A 19,919-nucleotide genomic window follows, 5' to 3' on the forward strand; every position below is an offset into this window, starting at 1 on the left:
GACTCATCCAAATGAAGTTGTTAGTTTAGGCAACAGACATACAAAAGAAACCACAAAAAAAATATTGAATTTTTGCAGATTTTTAGTTTCTGCTAGGTATTTTAAAAAGCTTGTTTTTCTGAATTTTTCTTCTGTCAAGAAAGATGGCAATGCTGCCTGGCGCCTCAAGCCTCTTCTCACTTATCTTGAGATAACACCTAGGTCAAGTTCCATGAAAAATCTCTCTGGATGATTTGTTATAGATGTTTAGCCATTGCACGACTTAGTTTATTAATTACAACTGAACTAACAATACCTGCAGATATGCCTTCTTTTGAGCATCTTTTCAGGCAACGTAAGTCAGGCAATGCGCTTGAGGTGTGCCTGAATGATGCCTTGCACAGTTCCACGTTGACCTGCCCTGCAGTTTTCAGCATAGCAATGTTGCGCTTTCCCCCCAATTTTTACAGTCGACAAAGGTTAGGATAATCATCTCATACTTGTTAACTAATGAGAATATAGATTGCACATATGTCAGAACTGTGATCATGTTGCTTAGTATTTGTCAGGTACTAAGAAAGAAACATGATACGTTTCAGAACCAGAATAACAATGCTCTACTATGATGCCTATCCCCTCAAGATGAACAACAGCCGCTTAAGAATCATGGAAGCAGTTGATACTTGCTTGCATCTACAATTTTACATAGCTCCAAACAATTCGATACTTGCTTTGAATATAGCATGATAAAAGGCAAGCACACAACACTCTGATGACACAACTGGAAATCACACATAATATTTGCAGCGATTTGCAATCAGTCGAGCCGGCGGAGGAGATACTCGACTTCAACGTCCTTCGTCAATGGCATCACCCACTGGTCATACAGCTTCGAGAGCACTGTAGGATCGACCTTGCATTCGCTGTCACTAGCAGTGACTTGTTGCTTGCCGGCATTGACCTCCAAGGTGACGTCCTGTCCAAAGGTCCTGGCTTTCTTCTCTACTCTCTTCTTGACCTTCTCTTCGACTGCCTTGAATGTGAGCAGATCCATCAGAGAATTGCTGTCCTGCATCGACAGTGAGATAAAGCATAAATTATTCATGTTCTGGAGTTTAACATCTAAAGCACTTCAAAGCAGATAGACGAGAAAAAACCATGCATTACAATAATTCCTACAAAGTAGTAGAATAGGACATGAAAATGTACAGCAGTCAATATATGAGATTGTGAGTTTGTGACAAAGAACATAGAAATACAAAGCTAGCCGTTTGAAGGGAAATCTAAGCTGATTTCTTAGTTGAACTTCAACTATTAAGGTTCACCAGTATACATAGCCCTCGGGAACACCAGATGTTTTTTATATTGCCAGCAAATAGACCAATTCTGTATGGATAAGGTAATTCAGGGAGGCAGAGAATGTGATGTTCAGTAGATTAACCTTTGCTTGTATCAGTGGACTATAATCCTGAGGAGCGTCTTGGAACTTCACCTCAGCAACATATTTGCCAATATGGATTCTTCTTGATAGAACCTACAAGAAAAGAACCTCGTACTTTACAGGCATACATCAATTTTGAAGTATACAATCCCGCATTTTGCAAATATTCTTATAGTAAAAGAAATTCTAACATGGAATTCATACCTGCAGACATGCAAAATCCAACGCAACTGTTTCTGCATAGCTACCATCGTCTCCATCAACAGTGAATAAGGGGAGCAGTTCATCGAAATACATCTTCCAAATCGCATCATTCACAGTGACCAACGAGGCTAAAGGGTGCAAAACCTAATAACAAAGCAATAGAAGCTCAGATCTCTGTGATTATCACTATCAGTTCTTGATATTGTATGGTTAATGACTGATGAGTACCTTTGGGGGACTCTTGGTAGGAAAGAGAGGCAAGGGAAGACCCTGAGGGAAGAATGGGACATCTTCTGGCTTTTGATAATGTCCAGCCTATGAGAATTAAAAATGTATTGAGATTGTGTTCGGGATTGCACAAAACAAAAATGGTTGACTGCTGCAGTATATGAAAATTCACAGATGAATTGAGATTTTGTAGGAGATGGCACAGCAATGGTGTATATTGCAGTATATGTGCCTCCATAACCAGAAGCATCTGTGGCTCTGTGCTAGACAGCTTAACTAAGAAGATATTGTTAATCTGTCTTGGCTTGCCAGGTTTGGACACAATACAATCGACAAATGAGAAAACAAACGTTTTGACCTTTTCCATGTCCAGTAAAGTATCAATAAGCAATGATTAATCACATTACATTTTAGCCAACACGTCCTTGGTTAGATGACTTGATCAAGTGAATAGAGACAAGATCAAGTACCAAGTTGAGCTGCCCTGCAGTTTTCAGCATAGCAATGTTGCGCTTTCCCCCCAATTTTTACAGTCGACAAAGGTTAGGATAATCATCTCATACTTGTTAACTTGAGAATATAGATTGCACATATGTCAGAACTGTGATCATGTTGATTAGTATGCTGAAACCTGCAGGGCAGGTTTGGAAATGCAATTTACTTTTCTTGCCTTGTGAATTTGAATCAAGTGAATAGAGACAAGATCAAGTACCAAGTTGTTTGAATCAACAAACAGTGGAAAGCCAAGTGGAGACGCTGGGTTACGCCTGAGGTTTTGACGGTTTCAAGAGTGTGGACTGTGGGTGGGTGCTGCGGTAGTGCTTTCGGCTTTGCTGCCGTCGTCGAGTGGAGTGGTGGTTTTGTTGTCTAGAGTTTGAGTAGAGTTGTGTGGCCGTGCTGATGTCCCAATCCAACCGCCCGGTGTCGTCTTTGTTGTTGTTTTGTTGTACCCAGTCTGGACGTTGTTCCTTCTTTTTAATATAATCGGCAGCTCTGCCTGGTTCGTTTCAAAAAAAGAAAAAAAGTGGGGAAGTGCCAACAGAACCCAAAGAACCAAAGTCCATATCTAACCTGGTAAGATGGTTTCACCGAGGAAAGCCATCATGCATACAATTACAGGGGGGGGGGGGGGGGGGGAGGCAGCTACTGCTTTAATAGTTTGATCAGACCTAGGGCCTGTTTGGAACACTCTAGATTCTAAAGTCCAGCTATGGATCCAAACATTCCTGATTTTACCATAGATTATGGAATCCAAGAATCTGAGCAAACCTAACTTCTTGCTGATTCTAAAGTCTAGAGGGATCCGAACAGAGCCCTAATTGCATTTCGTGAGACAAAAATAGGTAATTGACCACATTATAACAGTATAAAAAAAGATAGATGCAGCCTGATCAATAACTTTAGAAAACAGTGATTTTGCCCCCTCCAGTGCTCCACTGGGTTCATCCGGCTAATGCAAATCTCAATAGAGCAAACTGATGGAACAAGCGAGGCACGAAAAAGAAAAGCTTGCCTTTGCGTTGAGGGCCTCTGCTTCCCGGACGAAGAACTCGACAAGAGAGCGGCCTCCCGCCCCGCCGCCGCCAGGCGCGTAGGCCGCCGCGTTGCGCGGGTGCCTAGCGCGCTCGATGAGTGCAAACACCACCGAGTCCTCCAGCCGGACCAGCGCGTCCCGCACCGCGGCCAGGCTCAGCTGCTCGCCCCCCGCCGCGTCCATGGCGAGGAATGGGATCGGATCGTGAACTGCGGGATGGTTTTGAGGGCGCAGAAGGGAAAGGAGGGTGCTTTGGGCCTTTGGCACGGTGGTGGTGGATGATGGGGAATGTCAGTTAGTCCACAAGTCTTTTTTTTTTTAAAGGAAGTCCACAAGTCCACCCCGGAGGTGGAAGTGGTCAGACGTCACTCCTGCGTGGACGCGTGAGAAAGCATGACTCCTCTCCCTCGATGCGTTGCGTGGACGCGTGGGAAAGCATGGTTCAGTATTGGCAATAGTTCCAGTATTTTAATTTCTAGAAGATTTTTCTTAAAAAAATTAGATGACAGTGTTTTAATTTCTTAAAAAAATTAGAAGGTCTTTGAAAACCCAACACTGCATTGTAAAAAGTTTCAAGCCCGCGTCGCTCCTCCTCGGGGCGGCTCGGGCGGACACCCAACGCCCGCCGCCGCCGCCCCCTAGCACCACTCCCCACCCCTCGCCGTCGCCAGAGCGGCCGCCGGAAGTCCGCGCGGCCGCAAGGAAGGCGGCGGCGGGGCTCCGCCCCCCTCCCTTCTCCTCCTTCTCCCTCCCTCGCGCACTCCGTTATGGTGGTCCTGTCAATGGCGTGCGGATGCACCTGTGCGCAGCGGCGCGGACCGGCGATGGTTCGCGGCCGGATACACCCCGTGTGAGCCCGAATCCGCCCATGCGGCCGCCTGATCTGCTCTCCTGGGGTCTCTACGCGGCGGGGCTCTGCGGCTGCGATGGGGCCTGGTTGCGGCGGCGCTGCACGCTGCCTGTGGCCGGCGCGGCGGGCCTCGGCATAGCTCGGGCCTCCGCGCGTCGGGGCGCTGTGGCGACGGGCCTGGTTGAGGCGGTGGCTTCCGCGGCCTGCCCACGTGCGGCATGACAGCGACGGCTCCCGCGGCCGGGGTGCGACGGCCCTCTACACGGCGGTTGGCGCGGTGGGTGCGGCCCGTCGGCGCACGGAGGCGGCACGCGGGGCAGGCGGCGGCGGCGGCTTGGGCACCAGTCCTGGCGGCCCGTCGGGGCGCGGTCCTGGGGGCCTGCAGCAGTTTTCGGCGATGGTTGGCTGCGGCGGCAACTAGGCCGGCGGGTGCGACGGCCTGGCTCCTCTAGCAGAGGCTTGGGTGCGGCGGCCAAGCGACGGCGCAGCAGCTTGTGGTGATGGGTGCGACGGCCGGGGCTGCTCTACGGCGTCCTTCTGACCGCGAGGATGTCTGGCGTCGGTGGTGACCGCCAGAATACCGGATCCGGACCCTCCGCGGCCGGATCTGGGGGCGCCGTTTTGGTGGCATCGGCAGTGTTGGCGACCTGCAGCGGCGTTCGACGGGCCGGGGTAGCGGCGGGCGGCCACGGCGGTGGCTTTCTGCGACGCGCCAGGGAAGCGGCGGCCAGGTGGTCTCCGGTGGCCAACAGCGTGCCGGAGTTCCCAAGCTCATGCCCGCCTCCGGCTCGCGGCGAGGGCCAGCTTCTTCGACGCGGGTGAAGACGGCGGTGGCCGTTGAGGGCCTCGGTGACTCGCGTGCGGCAGCGGCGGCAGGAAGGCGGTCTGCGCGAGGTGCGAGGAGGCACGTCCGTAGGCGGCGCCCCCGTGTAAGGCCTTCCACGGTCGTGGTCCTGGGAGTTTCAGGTGGGGTACGTGTTGTGGTGCAGATGGGATGCTCTGGGCGAAAACCTTTGCCTGGATTGCTGGCAGCGATGACGGCAGCGTCTTAGGGCGTCGTTTTCCCCGTCAGGGGCGTCATCTTGGATCTCCATCCCTGCGGCACGGGTTCTCTGGGTGAAACCCCTGTCCAGTTCTTTGGACGAGCGACGGCGGCGTCACTAGCGTCGTCCCCTCCTTGGAGGCGTCGTCTCTTGAGACCCAACTCTGCTCTGGCATTCCCAGTGACGACGGCTCATGGAAGGCCCCTTTCAGTGGTGGAGTCGCACAGTCTTGTGCAGGTTGGCGAGCTTCATGGGGGTTGCAAAGCTCGCGCGGTGGCATTCGCACCCCTAGTGGCGGTCAAGGGTTTTCTCACTTCGTCGGTGTGGCTGCTGGCAGCGGACCGTGGCGGTTGGCGTTGCTTGGCAACTGTTAGTGCGGTGCGGGACAACGTCAGGCGACGGCGCTTGCGGCATCGACATCGTGCGACGACTTGGCTTGCAGCAGATTGCGGCGGGTGGCTCAGCTCTGCTGGACTACTTCGGTGTGATTCATCATCAGAAGACGGCGCAAGTGACTACCTTGGCTTGTTGTCATGGCGGCGGGAGTCTTTTGCGCGGGTGGAGCAACGAGGTGATGTTGGTCTTTGGTTGGGGCATGGCTGTTCTTTGGAAGCTCTAGGAAGCGGGGCAACTCCGCTTCTATCCTAATGGTGACTTCTGAAACGGATCTGTGACGTGGAGTGCTGTGGCGGACGTGGCAAGGCTTGCCTTTGCGAGACTGCGAGGCAACCTGTGAGAGGTCCGGATCTGGTGTTTTCATCCTGTCAGGTGGAGTGTGGTTTCTGCAGCGGTACTTCGGAGATGGGTCCCGCATGACGGTGGCCTTTTGGTGTGGTGCGGTCTTCTTCTCTAGGTTCTCCGTTGACGCGAGGTCACAGCGGGAGTTCGGCGGCGGCTTTCTAAGAGTGTCTGTTGGTGGACGTCGCGCGCCTTATTGTTGTCGTTCCGTATGGCTGTGTTCTTTTTTCTTTTCCCTGTATGTAGTCTTCCATGACTATCTACTTGTATTCACTCCTTCTTTATCAATGAAATGGCCACCATCTTGTGCCGGTTCGTTCAAAAAAAAAATCTAGGCAGAAAACCACGGTGGTGGTAGATGAGGGCCAGGACCCTGTCTATAATTTTAAGGGCCCTGGACGAGAAAGAAATTAAGGGTCTGTTGAACTAATTTTTAGTGTGAAAATCACAGTATATAGTGAATAATAAAATTACTTTGCAATATATATATAGTTCAATTAAAATATAACAATAGTATAATAAAAAACTAACAATAGTATTGCTTACTTTGATTGTGTTGTTGTCTTGCTAGTTCCCGCTCACCGTGCGCGGTGTGGAGCAAATCAGATCGCAGCGTCATCTCCTTTAGTCCTCTACTCCTCTCCGGCCTCCACTCTCAAGCAGACCAGCAGATCGTCCATTGGCTCGTCGCAGCCTGCCTGCAACTCATGGTCGTGATCGTATCTTGTGGCGGCTGGCGGCGGCAGAAAACGAAGCATCGCTACTCTACAACTGCAAGTCTCGGAGCAGCCTCACCCTCACGTCATGGCCTGAATCTGGTCTCCTGGACGAGTGATTTGGCCTAATAGGTTTTCAATTAAAGACTTATTATATCTACTTACATATATGACTTTGGGCTCATGGGTCCCAGTGGTCGCACCTGCCGCCCACCCCCTAGAGCGGGGCCTGATGAGGGCGACTGTTGGTGAAGTATTGATTTTTAGAGAGAAATAAAAAAATATATTTGTTTTGGAAAAAAAATAAAAAGTGCCATATATTTGCCATGCACGATGTAAAATTATAAAAAAAACATATGAGCTTAATTTTAGATCCATGGAAGAAACTCTTGTACTTTAACATCACGGATGGGTGATCCTCGGCCCATTCCTGAATGTAGATGCAAAGAGACCGAAGTTCGAAGAGTTGATGCGGGTCATAATACGTTCTATGAGAAATAGTTATGTAGAGTCTAGAGACTAGAGATGACCGTTCCTCTCGTGGTTCAATGTTTTCCTTCTAAATACATATAGATAATCGTATAAACTAAAGGATCTTCACCCAAACACAACAAAAAGTATATAACAATTAGTCAATTACGTTGATAAGAGAACAAATCGCCTTTTTCCCGATGATAACTAAAAGTAGTTGTTCGTTATATTATGCTTAGATTACTACACATCGATGGAAAGACACGGCAACAAAAAATGTTAATGAGAAGCAGCAATGCAATGTCAATCATAAACGATGTAAACAATGTTGGAGGAGCAGAGTGCGGTGAGTGGGAGCGCTTAGCCCACGCGCCCAATACCCTTTTCATCCCTTTTTGTTCCAACGTCGGCCTACTTCTTATCAGCTGCCTACCTATCAGATTGGCATGTACCAAAAACGGTGTGAACAATGTTGGAGGAGCGGAGTGCGGTGAGTGGGAGCGCAAGCACGGCGACGCTGAGCCTGCCCAGCCACCCCAGCACCTCCTCCTCTCCCCTTACTCGGCTTCCAGCTCGCGCAAAAGCTCGCCGACCCGCCATGGCCGCCGCCACCAAGAGCTCGATGCCAAGCCACCACCCTGACCTCGATCCGTCCTAGCTGACCCCAAAAACCAGTTGTCCTCGTCTCCCTGGTGCTCCTCCCCCTCTTCTCACCGGCAAGCCCCCCACCGGATTTCGCCCCCAACCACAACAGCTACAGCCAAGGATCCAATTGCGAGTCCCCAATTCTTTCTAGGGTTGTTAGTGCAAGAACTCAGAGACCCTGTTGTAAATAATAACTTTGACTCTCAAACTCATAAAGCTAGTTTGTTGGATAGTATAAACATATGGAGAGTGACGGTTGGCTAAATGGATAGGATAGCTAAATAGTAATTGGACAGTAGAATTTGACTAGTTTTTTGAAGATGCTCCCATGGTTGACCTCTCTGCCTTGCACCCACGTCCGCCTTTTCACTGTGCCTGTTTGCCGCCGAAAGATCATATGAAGTATGACTATCAAAATTAACCTTATCTGGCTAAGAGCATCTCCAACAAAACTTGTATCCTATTTTGTAAATATAGAGTTTTAGCAGGCTTCTAAAAAGATAGATAGCTTTCCAAACCATGGGGAAACCAACAGACTGGCTAAAATCTGGAGAATGTATATTCAAATGAGTCCACGTAAGATCCTGACCCACTCCTTTAGTCCCACGCTGGCCCACGCTCAGAACCGATAGAACGGATCGTCTTCTCGCTACGAACGCCGCCGCCGCGAAGGCACGGGCAACCGTGAAGCCACGAGCAACCGCGACGGGCTGCTGCATCACGCCGCTGGCAGGGAGCGGCTCCATGGCGGCGGCGGGAACCCGAGGGAGGGGCGGCGGCGGGAGCTCGAGCGAGGAGCGGTGGCGGGATCCCGAGTGTAGCACAGCGGCGGGCCAGCTTGACGACGGCGGGAGCTCAAGGGGTGGCGCGGCCGGCAGGAGCTCGAGGGAGGGTTGGCGGCGGGACCCCAAGGCAGTGCAGTTGTGGGCCAGCTCGACGGCGGTGGGATCCCGAGGGTAGCGCGGCGACGGGCCAGCTCGACGGCAGCACGTGTGCCTGGCGGAATCATGCGGGAGGGCGTTTTGCGAGCGGATGTGCGTCCTGCAAAAATGCAGGGCGGCGGCGGACGGATACAAGATGGGATGAAGAACGGAGGGGGATAGACTTTCTGTTGGAATCGGGTTTTGGACCGTTCTTTTTTATTTTTACAGATGGAAGGCCAGATACAAATTATGTTGGAGATGCTCTAACAAATGTGTTGTCCAATCCAATAGATTCAAATATATTTCAAAATATACGATCACTAATCAGTTTTAAACATTGAACATCAAGATACTTATAATTGATGAACCGATAAAGATTACAAATAAACCAAAAAAAAGTTGGGCATCCATATGTGGCTCCATGCTACATGCTACATGCGCCCTACACGCAAAAAAGCGGCATTCTTCCTCCGTCCCATCTACCTATCTAAAGATGAAAGTGGATCGAATTTGTATGAAAATGAATTTTAATATTTTAGATATCCATCTCCATATTTCCTTCCCACTTTCTTCCCATCAGATTTGTACGGAAACAAATTTAAATATTTAAAATATTCATCTTCCTATTTACTTCCGTTTCCACTTTCCCGCCTATCTGTGCTGGGCTGTGCATCTCACCAACCCTGCTCTGTCTCCGCACGCCACGACAGAAACTGCCACGTGCCACTGTGCCAGGCGCCATTCCCCCGCGTGGCGAGCAGTGTGAACTGCAAGCAACATGTGCGAGTGCGAGATGCCCGCGAAGAGATGCCCCAGCCACGTCATCCGTTGTCTTGATTAGGATTTATATAGGACCTTACTTTTACTATAATCGCGCGATTGGATCGAGAAACACGTTCTCCGTTGGGTGTTCGAGGTTCACACAGTGGGGCGGCAGCGGACTGTTGGTGGTGGTGGTGGTCGGTCCTCTTCGCCGTCAAGGTAGTAAAAGAAAGGTCGTGGAGATTCACGGTTCACATGACCGGCGGCTTCTGCTCGCGTTCGGCGCCATTTCCGAGAGTTTACCGTACCCGCTCCGCTCCGCCCCGCCAATAAATCCCCCCCCCCCCCCCGGCCCCCGTGGGCGAAATTCCTCGACGGATCGATCTTGATTTCTCGCCGCCGTCCGCGCATCTCTGCCACCGCCGCCGCCACCTGCCTGTTTGGGAGGTTGCCAGGCCGCGCGCCCATGGCCGTCACCGTGTGCGTCACCGGCGCCGGCGGCTTCATCGGGTCTTGGATCGTCAAGCTCCTCCTCGACCGCGGGTACGCCGTCCGGGGCACCTCCCGCCGCGCAGGTACGCGCTGCTGCTCCCTCCCCCTCCTCTTCCACCGCCGTCCCCCAAAATCCTTTCTTGCGCCCGGAATGGGGGCTGACGGGTTCTTCTTCCTGGCTGTCGGGCGCGGTTCGGCGGCCGGATCTCGGTTCGCGGCGCAGATGACCCCAAGAACGCGCACCTCTGGGCGCTCGACGGCGCGGCGGAGCGCCTCACGATGCTGCAGGTGGACCTGCTCGACCGGGCCAGCCTCCGCGCCGCCTTCGACGGCTGCGACGGCGTCATCCACACCGCCTCGCCGATGCACGACAACCCCGTTAGTGCCGCCGCCGATGAGCTCGGATGAGAACACCCCTTGATGCAGCGGAAAGATAAGCTGAAGTGTTTTTCTTTCTTCCTCCCCACCTGTTATTAGGAGGAGATCATCGAGCCAATTATCGCCGGGACGCGGAACGTCGTTGAGGCCGCGGCCGACGCCGGCGTGCGGCGCCTGGTGATCTCCTCCACCATCGGCACCATGTACATGAACCCGCACCGCGACCCCGACGCGCCCCTGGAGGAGTGGAGCTGGAGCGACCTCGAGCACTGCAAGAAGACCGCGGTAAATTAAGATCGGGTCTTTTCTTCACCCCCAAAATTCACCCGCCAAGTAAAGAAATGGCATCTGACGCCCGTTGGAATCCGCAGAACTGGTACTGCTACGCCAAGACGATCGCGGAGCAGAGCGCGTGGCAGGCGGCGCGGGCGCGGGGCCTGGACCTGGCGGTGGTCATCCCGGTGGTGGTGCTCGGCGAACTGATGCAGCCAAGCATGAACACCAGCACCCTGCACATACTCAAGTACCTCACCGGCCAGGCCAAGGACTATGTCAACGAGTCGCACGCGTACGTGCACGTCAAGGACGCCGCCGAGGCGCACGTCCAGGTGCTCGAGGCACCCGGTGCCGGAGGGCATCGCTACGTCTGTGCCGAGCGGACTCTGCACCGCGGCGAGCTGTGCCGCATGCTCGCTCAACTCTTCCCGGAGTACCCTATTCCGACGAGGTATGGCAATGCATTGCTTACTGATTCTTGGAACTGGTGCTACTCTGGAGCATGAGTCACTGCTAGCTTGCTTCATTCAAGGGGCTTAAGTAATCTGATGGAAATTGCAAAAATTCACTAGCATGATTTGGGAACATTGAAGAATTCTGCAAGTCTGTCTTGGATTGTTCATCTGAAGAAATTGCAAGAATTCACTAGCATGGTTTAGGAACATTCAAGAATCCAGCAGGTCTGCTCGGATTATTCTAACATTGGAATTCAGCACCGTATAATCTGAAATCTGAATAAATCTATACTGAAGATGGTTTCTAAGTAACCAAGTTGGTTTGAGTGCTAAGAGCATCTCCAAGAGTCTTTCTAAATTTCACTCTCTAAATTTTCACTCTCTAAATTATCATTTGGAGAGTCATGGACATAAAAATCGCTCTTTATACATCTTCACTCTCCAACATCTTTTTTATATCTTGTTTACACTCTAGAGAGCCATTTTCGCTATCTATCTTTGGCTAGCGAGAAATCCGGAATAAATGATGGCTATATTTGGATAACCACTTAGAGAAGCTCTTGGAGGCTATTTTTCCTTCAAAATCTCTATTCCTAACAATTAGGATGGATATAGAGTCTCTTAGCGTTGCTCTAATAAGTACTCCCTCCGTTTCAAATTATAAGTCATTCCAAGAATCTTGGAGGGTCAAACCATCTCAAAGTTTGACCAAAATTATAGAGAGAAACACAAAAATTTATGACATCAAATAGGTATACTATGAAAATATAGCTAACAAAGAATCTAATGATACTTAATTGGTATCATAAATATTATTATCTTGTTATATAAATTTGGTCATACCTGAAAAACTTTGACTCTCCAAGATTCTTGGAATGACTTATAATTTAGAACGGAGGGAGTAGCGAATAGTTTAGAAAGGTCGTTTGGTGGGTGTCCATGGATCAGAGATCTCGACTGAAGGCTGCAGCTGCAGAATACTTGCATAGTCAAATGTGTATTTATGGAATTGATGTCATGCACAGAATTCACTAGCATGATCTAGAAACATTGAAGAATTCACTAGCATGATCTAGGAACATTGAAGAATTCACTAGCATGATCTAGGAACATTGAACAATTCGGCAAGTCTGCCTCGGATTGTTCATCTGAAGAAAGCGCAAGAATTCACTAGCATGATTTGACATTGAAGAATTCAGCACACACCCTTAGGAAGTTAGGAACATTGAAGAATTCAGCAGGTCTGCTCGGATTGTTCTAACATTGGACTTCAGCGCCGTATAATCTAAAATCTGAATAAATGAATACTGAAGACGGTTTCTGAGTAACCAAGTTGGTCTGGGCGCTAATGAGTAGCGAATACTCTAGTTTAGAAAGGTTGTTTGGTGGGTATCCATGGATCAGAGAACTCGACTGAAGGCTGCAGCTGCAGAATACTTGCATAGTCAAATGTGTCTATGGAATCGATGTCGTGCACAGAATATTTCGGAGTCACGTAGTCAAATTGACACCCATTGATAGAAAACTCTGACATTCAGAATTCATTAGCTACATTTTGTGAATGTTCATGCATTTGTTATGCATAAGTGTCCTTCATTACATATTTGTGCTTGCAAGTATGCACACTGATCCTGAAATCATTTACTTATTTTTAAGATATTAAGGCATACATGGTGTTTGGATCCTGAAATTTCTTCAAGACAAAACAATCGCTTCACTTAGAAAGCACTCTAGTTACAGTTCTAACCCACTGGCTGCATGCTACTTCTGCAGGTGCAAGGATGAGGTGAATCCACCAAAGAAGGGCTACAAGTTTACAAACCAGCCTCTGAAGGACCTAGGCATCAGGTTCACACCTGCGCATGAGTACCTCTATGAAGCAGTAAAATCCCTGCAGGAAAAGGGTTTTCTCTCCAAGGCTTCTGTCACAGAGGTAAAAAAAAAAAAGGTACAGTATAGAGAATTTGAGATCACTGAGCATTCAGAGTGCTATCAGAGTTTGCATTTCATACATTCAACTATTCTAAAGATCATAAGCAAAATGAGAAAAACAAAACACTGACACATATTTGACAACATAATAAGCATTGTACTGATGCACATTCACTGTCCTTGCTGTGGTGTTTGTTTGTTGCAGGTGACTGAAAGTAGCAGTTCCCCGCCTCAAAAGTTGCGACTGACGACGTTGATTTCAAACCTTTGACAGATTTGCACACGAAGTGACCATTTAATACGCCGATTATCATAATAAGTGTAGTGGTTCATTTGATTGGTTAAATTTTTGGTGGACTGCTCTTATAAGGCCTATGAAACTTAATTTTGTACGCTATACCACTCTGCCATGCGTCAAATCATTCCTCAAATTTAATTTTTACAATGAAAACGATCGTTGAAGATTGGCTAGATGGATAGCTAAATGGTAATTGAAGAGTGGAATTTAGCTAGTTTTTTGAAGATGTTTCCGTGGTTGACCTCGCTACACTGCACCCACATCCACCTTTTCACTGTGCCTGTTTGCCGCCGAAAGATCATATGAAGTGAGATTATCAAAACTAACCTTATCTGGCTAACAAATGTGTTGTCCAATCCAATCGATTCAAATTAAATATTTCAAAATATATGATCACTAATCAGTTCTAAACATTAAACATCAAGATACTTGTAATTGATGATCTGATAAAAACTACGAATAAACCAAAATAAGCCAAGAGAGAGAGAGAGAGAGAGAGAGAGAGAGTTCGGCTTCCATATGCGGCTCCATGCTGGCGTGCGTCCTACAACGCTAAAGGCTGAAAGCGGCATTCTTTTTCTAATGAAGAAGCAATCAATCTCCACATGTTTGGTTCGATCATGTTGACCAGGGTTGTTGGCAATGTTAATAGCTGATTTGTTATCACACCAGAGCTTCATAGAATTGGCCTCCAGGAGTTTTAACTCAGTTAAAAGATTTTTAATCCTCAAAAGTTCACTTAGACTCTGTGACATAGCCCTATACTCAGCCTCTGCAGTAGAGCGTGATACCACAGGTTGTTTCTTACTTCTCCAAATCACTAAATTGCCACCAACAAATACACAATAGCTCGAAGTTGATCTTCTGTCATCAAGACAACTCGCCCAGTTTGCATCACAATAACCCTCCACATCCATATGTCCATTTTTCTTAAACAGCAAACCTTTGCCTGGATTCCTCTTCAAGTATCTCAAGATTCTATAAACTGCATCCATGTGATCACTCCTTGGATCATGCATGTATCTGCTTACTACACTCACAACATGTGTTATATCTGGTCTTGTATGTCATAGATAGATGAGACGCCCCACTAGTCTTTGATATCTCTCCTTATCTACAGGATGTCTAGATTCAACACCCAATTTGTGGTTTTGCTCAATTGGTGTAGTAGTTGCACAACACCCAAGCATACCCGTCTCATCTAGTAGATCCAGAGCATACTTCCGTTGTGAGAGCACTATCCCTCTGGAGATCTCACTACTTCAATTCCCAGAAAATATCGAAGCTGTCCCAGATCTTTAATTTCGAATTCCCTTCTCAAATTCTCCTTCAATCGTACCACTTCCAAGGTATCATCTCCAGTGATAATAATATCATCAATATAGCCAGTTAGGATAGTTATGTGATTCTTGGAACATAGATAGAACAGAATATGATCTCCATTACACTAATTATATCCCATAACTAGCATTGCACGCTTAAATCTATCAAACCACGCTCTTGGCGATTGTTTTAGTCCATATAAAGATTTTTTCAATATTAGTACCTTACCTTCTATTTTAGTAGTAGTGAACCCAGGTGGAATCTCCATATAAACCTCTTCTTTAAGATCCCCATGAAGGAATGCATTTTTAACATCTAATTAATATAATGGCCAATCAAAGTTAGCAGCACAGGAAATCAAGGTCCTCACAGTACTCATCTTTGCAACTGGTGCAAAAGTCTCATCATAGTCAATCCCATATGTCTGGCTGTACCCTTTTGCTACCAGTCTTGCCTTATATCTCTCCACTTTTCCTTCAGGGTTTTGTTTCACAGTATATACACATTTGCAATCAACCACCTTCTTCCGAGGAGAAGGTACAAGCTCCCACGTGTCATTCTTCTCAAGTGCTGCTAACTCTTCAAGCATTGCCTCTTTCCATCTTGGATTTTGCTTTGCCTCTTTCCAGTTTTTTTTTTGGGAATATGTGCGGATTGCAGGGTTGTCACAAATGCCTGGTACTCAGATGGTAAGGACTCATATGACACATAATTACTTTCCTCACCACTATGCTCATCTTCATAATTATCTTCAAAGCCATATCTCATTGGAGGTTAACCTGCAGTGCTTCTTGCATCTCTTCTTAGAGCAATAGGCAAGTCATTCAAATGATCCATTATCTCTCCCCATGACTCAGATAACTGGTCATTCTCATTTTCACCCAAACGAGCTTGGTCACTTTCAACTTCATCAACAACAGTGGTGGGTTGTATGAGGTTCTCTCTCCTTCTCATATATACTTGTAGATTCCTCTCTGTAGGAGGCTGTTGTACTCTCTCTTCTTGTATAGTGTTGTTCACTTTATTTAAGTCTGGGATTAAACCAACCACAACTCTCTTCTCATTTGCTTCAGTTTCAACTCTGGGCTCAATTTGCTCTCTATCTTCTGATCCATTTGGAGGGTCTAAATCAATGAACAAAGAACTTAAATCAGTCTACTCACCATAGAAAGGAACCGATTCCCTGAAGGTTACATCCATACTTACGAACATATGGCGCTCAGATGGGCTCCAACACTTATACCCTTCTTGTCCATATGAATTCCCCACAAAAATACACTTGATAGCCTGAGAATTGAGCTTTCCAACCCCTGGTCTATGATCTCTAACAAAGCATGTGCATCCAAAGACTCTAGGTGGAACCAAGAACTCATTTTTCCCAAATAACATCTCACAAGGAGATTTCATACCAAGTACCCTTGATGGCATACGGTTTATCAAGTGAATGGCAGTTAAGATAGCCTCACTCTAAAGAAACTTAGGCACATTCATTGTATGCATAAGTGAACGAGTTACCTCCAGAAGATGCCTATTCTTCCTTTCAGCCACTCCATTTTGTGGTGGGGTATCAGGACATGAAGTCTGATGTAGAATTCCTTCTCTTGAAAGGAAACCTTGAAATTCCTTATTCACATATTCAGTTCTATTATCACTTCGGATAATTTGAACAGAAGTGCCAAACTGATTTTTCACATAAGCATAGAAAGCCTTAAAACATTCAAGTACCTCACTTTTATACTTCATTAAATATACCCATGTCATAGGAGAATAAAAATCAATAAAAGTAACAAAATATTTTTCCCCACTTATAGCAGTGACGGGAAAGTCCACACATCTGAATGGATTAATATAAAAGTTGATAAACTTCTTGAACCCCTACTCACATATGAGCTTCTAGTGTGCTTCCTGTACTCACATGCATCACACATTAACTTACTTTTATTCACCTTAGACATTTCGTGAGAAAACATTTTGCTCACGATATTAAAAGATATATGTCCCAGACGACAATGCAACAACACATCACCTTAGCTTCATCTTCACTAGCTGATAGAGCAAAATATATTTCTTCTCTTGTCTTGCTTTTATAAAGATACCAGAGCCCATCATGCCAAGTTCCAACTCCAAGATTTCTTCCCGTCCTCCTTTCCTAAATTAAACAATTTTCACGATCAAGGAGCACCCGACAATCCATTTGATCAATTAACGAGCTTATTGAAATAAGATTCACAGGAAAGGATGGAACATGTAATACTGATGATAAGGTAATAAATGGTGTGCACTAAATTGTTCCAATGCCTCTAATAGAACGAGGGGTTCTATCCGCAGTTTTAATTGTCCCCTTTATAAGAATGTGAGTATGGTGTATAAGATGTAAATTCATTTAATTTACCCGTGACGTGCCTCGATGCACCTGAATCTAATATCCAATCAAATGTGTGGTTTTGGTTGAATGTACCTGAGTCTGAGTGAACCGCATCAGCAACAAAATTACTCAAGGATGTTGTTTCTTGATTGTTCAATTGAGAATCCTTTATGATTTCCTTCCGCCTTTTGAACTCATCCAACTCATTTGGTGAAATTTCAACTGATTCTGCATTACACCCATCTCACACTGCATGATTAGCTCTAAAGCTTACTCTTCCACCACGACTAGCACCTCCTCGGCTAGTACCACCTCTCTGCATACCTCTGCCTCTGACCCCTACCACGATTTGGTTTATGTGGCTGACTGCAATCACGAATCAAATGCCCATTTTCACCACAATTATAACAGATTCTAGTCTCTTGGGACCCTGCTACCACATAAGCTGGACTTGGTGAATTTAAGGTGTTACCTTTTATCACCTTGAGTCTTGTCTCCTCCTGTGCCATAGCAGCAATAGCTTCTTCAAGACTAGGAAGATTAGCTTGATGGAATAATGCAGCACATCTTCCTTCAAAACCTGGGTTTTACCCCTCAAAAACTGAAGAACCCTTTTTTTTTCTTTACCCACTTTTTCACCCAAGCCACACATTCTGGGTGAGGTAATTCAATAGGATCATAATGATCTAAGTCAGCCCACTGTCGCTTCAGTTCTGCAACATCATCCATCAAAGTCCGCTCCCCCTGTTTCAGATAATGTATCTTATCATCTGTATCTGCTAATAGCATCACATTCCCAACACATGAATACATGCTTGCAAGAGCCTTCCATATCTCTGAGGCAGAAGTGATAGTGTCAACAGAACCAGCATTGTCGGGGTCATAGAATTAAATAACCAAGTAACCTTTTAAAGCATTAGTGGCATTCCAATTTTTCTACTCACTGCTCAACTTATCTTTGGGTTCAGTTATGTCCCCATTGATGAAGCCCTCAAGCTTCTTTGATTGCAACTGTAACAATGCTCTCCTGCTATGCGACACGGATACGGATACGTGTATCGGTATCGGAAGGATACGGATACGCGGATACGGCATTTTCCCAAAAAACCCGATACGGATATGTTTTGAATTTTTATGTAAAAAAATAAATAATATGCATATTAACTAAAAAATAGCAAATTAGTGAATTACCTTGCGATGGTATTGTCAATGTCCACCACAATACAATGCTCCTTCTCCAAGTCCGCAACCGGCCAACTGCATCTTTTACATGCAAACTTGCAAAAGCAATATAAATGTATAAGAACTACCACTTGCGGAGCCTTGATATCGGTTGTTCTTGTGGCCCCAAATCCCACACTACCACTAGCACTAGCAGTACCACTTCCAGCACTACTCAAATTTGGAGATGCCATACTGGACAATGAGCATTGGACAAAATCAAGAGAGGGGACTGCAGTGACGTATCCGTGTTTTAGAGCTAAATTGGATTGGGGAGGGAGAGGAACTCACCTAGTCACCTAAGCAGGGGGCACGAATCGAGAGCGGGCTTCGTGGGCGGCGGCTGCGTGGAGGCGAATCGGGGACGGCGAGGCGCTCCCCTCCTGGTTCGAGCAGGACGTTGACCGGGACGGGGAGGCGGGGAACTTCCGGCTCGACGATGAAGGCGGCGCGACGACGAGAGCGAGGAGGAGCAGGACGGCGGAAGCAAGACGACGGCGGGGAGGGGCCGCCTCGTCTTGAGCAGGTCGTCGGCTTCGGACCGAGGGCGACCGAGGAGGGTCGCCGCCTTGGCTGCCCCGATCTGGGAGTCGAAGGGCGACTCGGGGAGGGCGACGCCGCCGCGAGGAGGACGGCGGCGCGAGGTGGAGCGCGAGTTGGCGGCCGAGGAGGGGGCCCAATCTGGGAGGCGAAGGGCGACGCGAGCGCCGGCTTGTCCGCGTCGATCTGGGAGGCGAAGGGCGACGCAGGAGCGGCGGCGTCGATCTAGGACGTGAACGGCGAGGCGAGGCGAAGGGCGACAGGGAGGAGGACGGCGACGCGAGGAGGAGCGCGAGACGGGGAACTGCCGATGCCGTCCGTCCCTTTTGCCTGTGCGTAGACTTGGGCATGGGCTGCCCGACCCGACGGACCCGACCCAACCCGCCCGAAAATAGCCCGACCCGACCCGACCCGAAGAGTTTGATGGGCGGGCTCGGGTCAAAATTTTTGACCCGGTATGACTGACGGGCCGGGCACGGGCTAAAATTTTTGACTCGAAACCCGAAAAACCCGAAGGAACCCGACATTTTACATAGGCCCGGCCCGACCCGACCCGACCCGACTGGCTGTCGGGTCGGGTGCGGGCTCAATTTTACGGCCCGGCCACCGGGTCGGGTCGGGCACGGGCCGCTAGAAAAAACACCGGGCTTTTTTTGGCCCGACCCGAACCCGACCCGGCCCGGAGGATGCCCAGGTCTACCTGTGCGTGAGGCAGAGGCGGCTGCGTGAGGTCGGGACTCGGGAGTAGGTCACGAAAACTCGCGACTGGGCTGCTGGGCCGTATCGACCGGGCCAAGACGTCTCCATTCTTAAGTTTCCGGCCCACATAACCTGAGATACGCGGACACGCCGCGGATACGTATCCCGGCCGTATCCCAGGCGTATCCGTATCGGATACGTCTCCGACACGGGATACGGGACTGCAATGACGTATCCGTGTTTTAGAGCTCTCCTGGACCAAGCCAAATATTTTTTCATGCCTTCCAACTTGATATCAACAGACATCAACTCCAATTTTTGAACCATATCAATCTCTTTACTTGAGGATGGGACATCATCTTTTTTTGGGATAAGTAGTTCCACCAATTTTCCAAGAATCTGTTCA

The 19,919-nt window shown here is 48.0% G+C and overlaps 2 protein-coding genes and 1 long non-coding RNA gene across 5 annotated transcripts; 1 reads left to right on the forward strand and 2 right to left on the reverse strand.

The window, feature by feature from the left end:
• Window positions 1–507: 507 nt before the first annotated feature.
• On the reverse strand, window positions 508–3,671 carry LOC120654848 (chorismate mutase 2, cytosolic-like). Its single transcript, XM_039932527.1, has 5 exons — window positions 3,366–3,671; window positions 1,853–1,939; window positions 1,625–1,768; window positions 1,421–1,513; window positions 508–1,048 (listed from the first exon to the last, which is right to left on the reverse strand). The coding sequence occupies exons 1-5, from the start codon at window positions 3,567–3,569 to the stop codon at window positions 797–799; spliced, it is 780 nt and encodes a 259-aa protein (XP_039788461.1). The 5' UTR covers window positions 3,570–3,671; the 3' UTR covers window positions 508–796.
• Window positions 3,672–9,706: 6,035 nt separating this feature from the next.
• Window positions 9,707–13,589, forward strand: LOC120654849 (cinnamoyl-CoA reductase 1-like). 2 transcript variants are annotated; one of them, XM_039932528.1, is made up of 6 exons: window positions 9,707–10,109; window positions 10,250–10,404; window positions 10,504–10,689; window positions 10,776–11,131; window positions 12,909–13,083; window positions 13,273–13,589. In XM_039932528.1, exons 1-6 carry the CDS (start codon window positions 10,001–10,003, stop codon window positions 13,336–13,338), a joined length of 1,047 nt encoding a protein of 348 aa, XP_039788462.1. In that variant the 5' UTR covers window positions 9,707–10,000; the 3' UTR covers window positions 13,339–13,589. The 2 variants fall into 2 exon arrangements, with proteins under 2 accessions (XP_039788462.1, XP_039788463.1); XM_039932529.1 differs by having other exon boundaries at window positions 9,869–10,109; window positions 12,909–13,068.
• Window positions 13,590–16,404: 2,815 nt separating this feature from the next.
• Window positions 16,405–18,077, reverse strand: LOC120654853. 2 transcript variants are annotated; one of them, XR_005667195.1, is made up of 2 exons: window positions 17,147–18,077; window positions 16,405–16,837 (listed from the first exon to the last, which is right to left on the reverse strand). It is a non-coding gene; the product is annotated as an uncharacterized LOC120654853 (long non-coding RNA). The 2 variants fall into 2 exon arrangements; XR_005667196.1 differs by having other exon boundaries at window positions 17,081–18,077.
• Window positions 18,078–19,919: the final 1,842 nt, after the last annotated feature.

The sequence above is a fragment of the Panicum virgatum genome, chromosome 1N, assembly GCF_016808335.1.
Source record: "Panicum virgatum strain AP13 chromosome 1N, P.virgatum_v5, whole genome shotgun sequence".
Lineage (NCBI taxonomy): Eukaryota > Viridiplantae > Streptophyta > Magnoliopsida > Poales > Poaceae > Panicum > Panicum virgatum.

What these genes read in the sequence shown, in the direction of transcription:
- LOC120654848 (XM_039932527.1), bottom strand. Translation starts at nt 3,569, where the DNA reads ATGGACGCGGCGGGGGGCGAGCAGCTGAGCCTGGCCGCGGTGCGGGAC. An exon ending in CAGAGGCCCTCAACGCAAAG is followed by an intron (nt 1,940 to 3,365) that starts GCAAGCTTTTCT and finishes TAATTCTCATAG; the next exon opens with GCTGGACATTATCAAAAGCC. An exon ending in GTCCACTGATACAAGCAAAG is followed by an intron (nt 1,049 to 1,420) that starts GTTAATCTACTG and finishes CTGTCGATGCAG; the next exon opens with GACAGCAATTCTCTGATGGA.
- LOC120654849 (XM_039932528.1), top strand. Translation starts at nt 10,001, where the DNA reads ATGGCCGTCACCGTGTGCGTCACCGGCGCCGGCGGCTTCATCGGGTCT. An exon ending in CGCCGATGCACGACAACCCC is followed by an intron (nt 10,405 to 10,503) that starts GTTAGTGCCGCC and finishes ACCTGTTATTAG; the next exon opens with GAGGAGATCATCGAGCCAAT. An exon ending in CAGAGGTAAAAAAAAAAAAG is followed by an intron (nt 13,084 to 13,272) that starts GTACAGTATAGA and finishes TGTTTGTTGCAG; the next exon opens with GTGACTGAAAGTAGCAGTTC.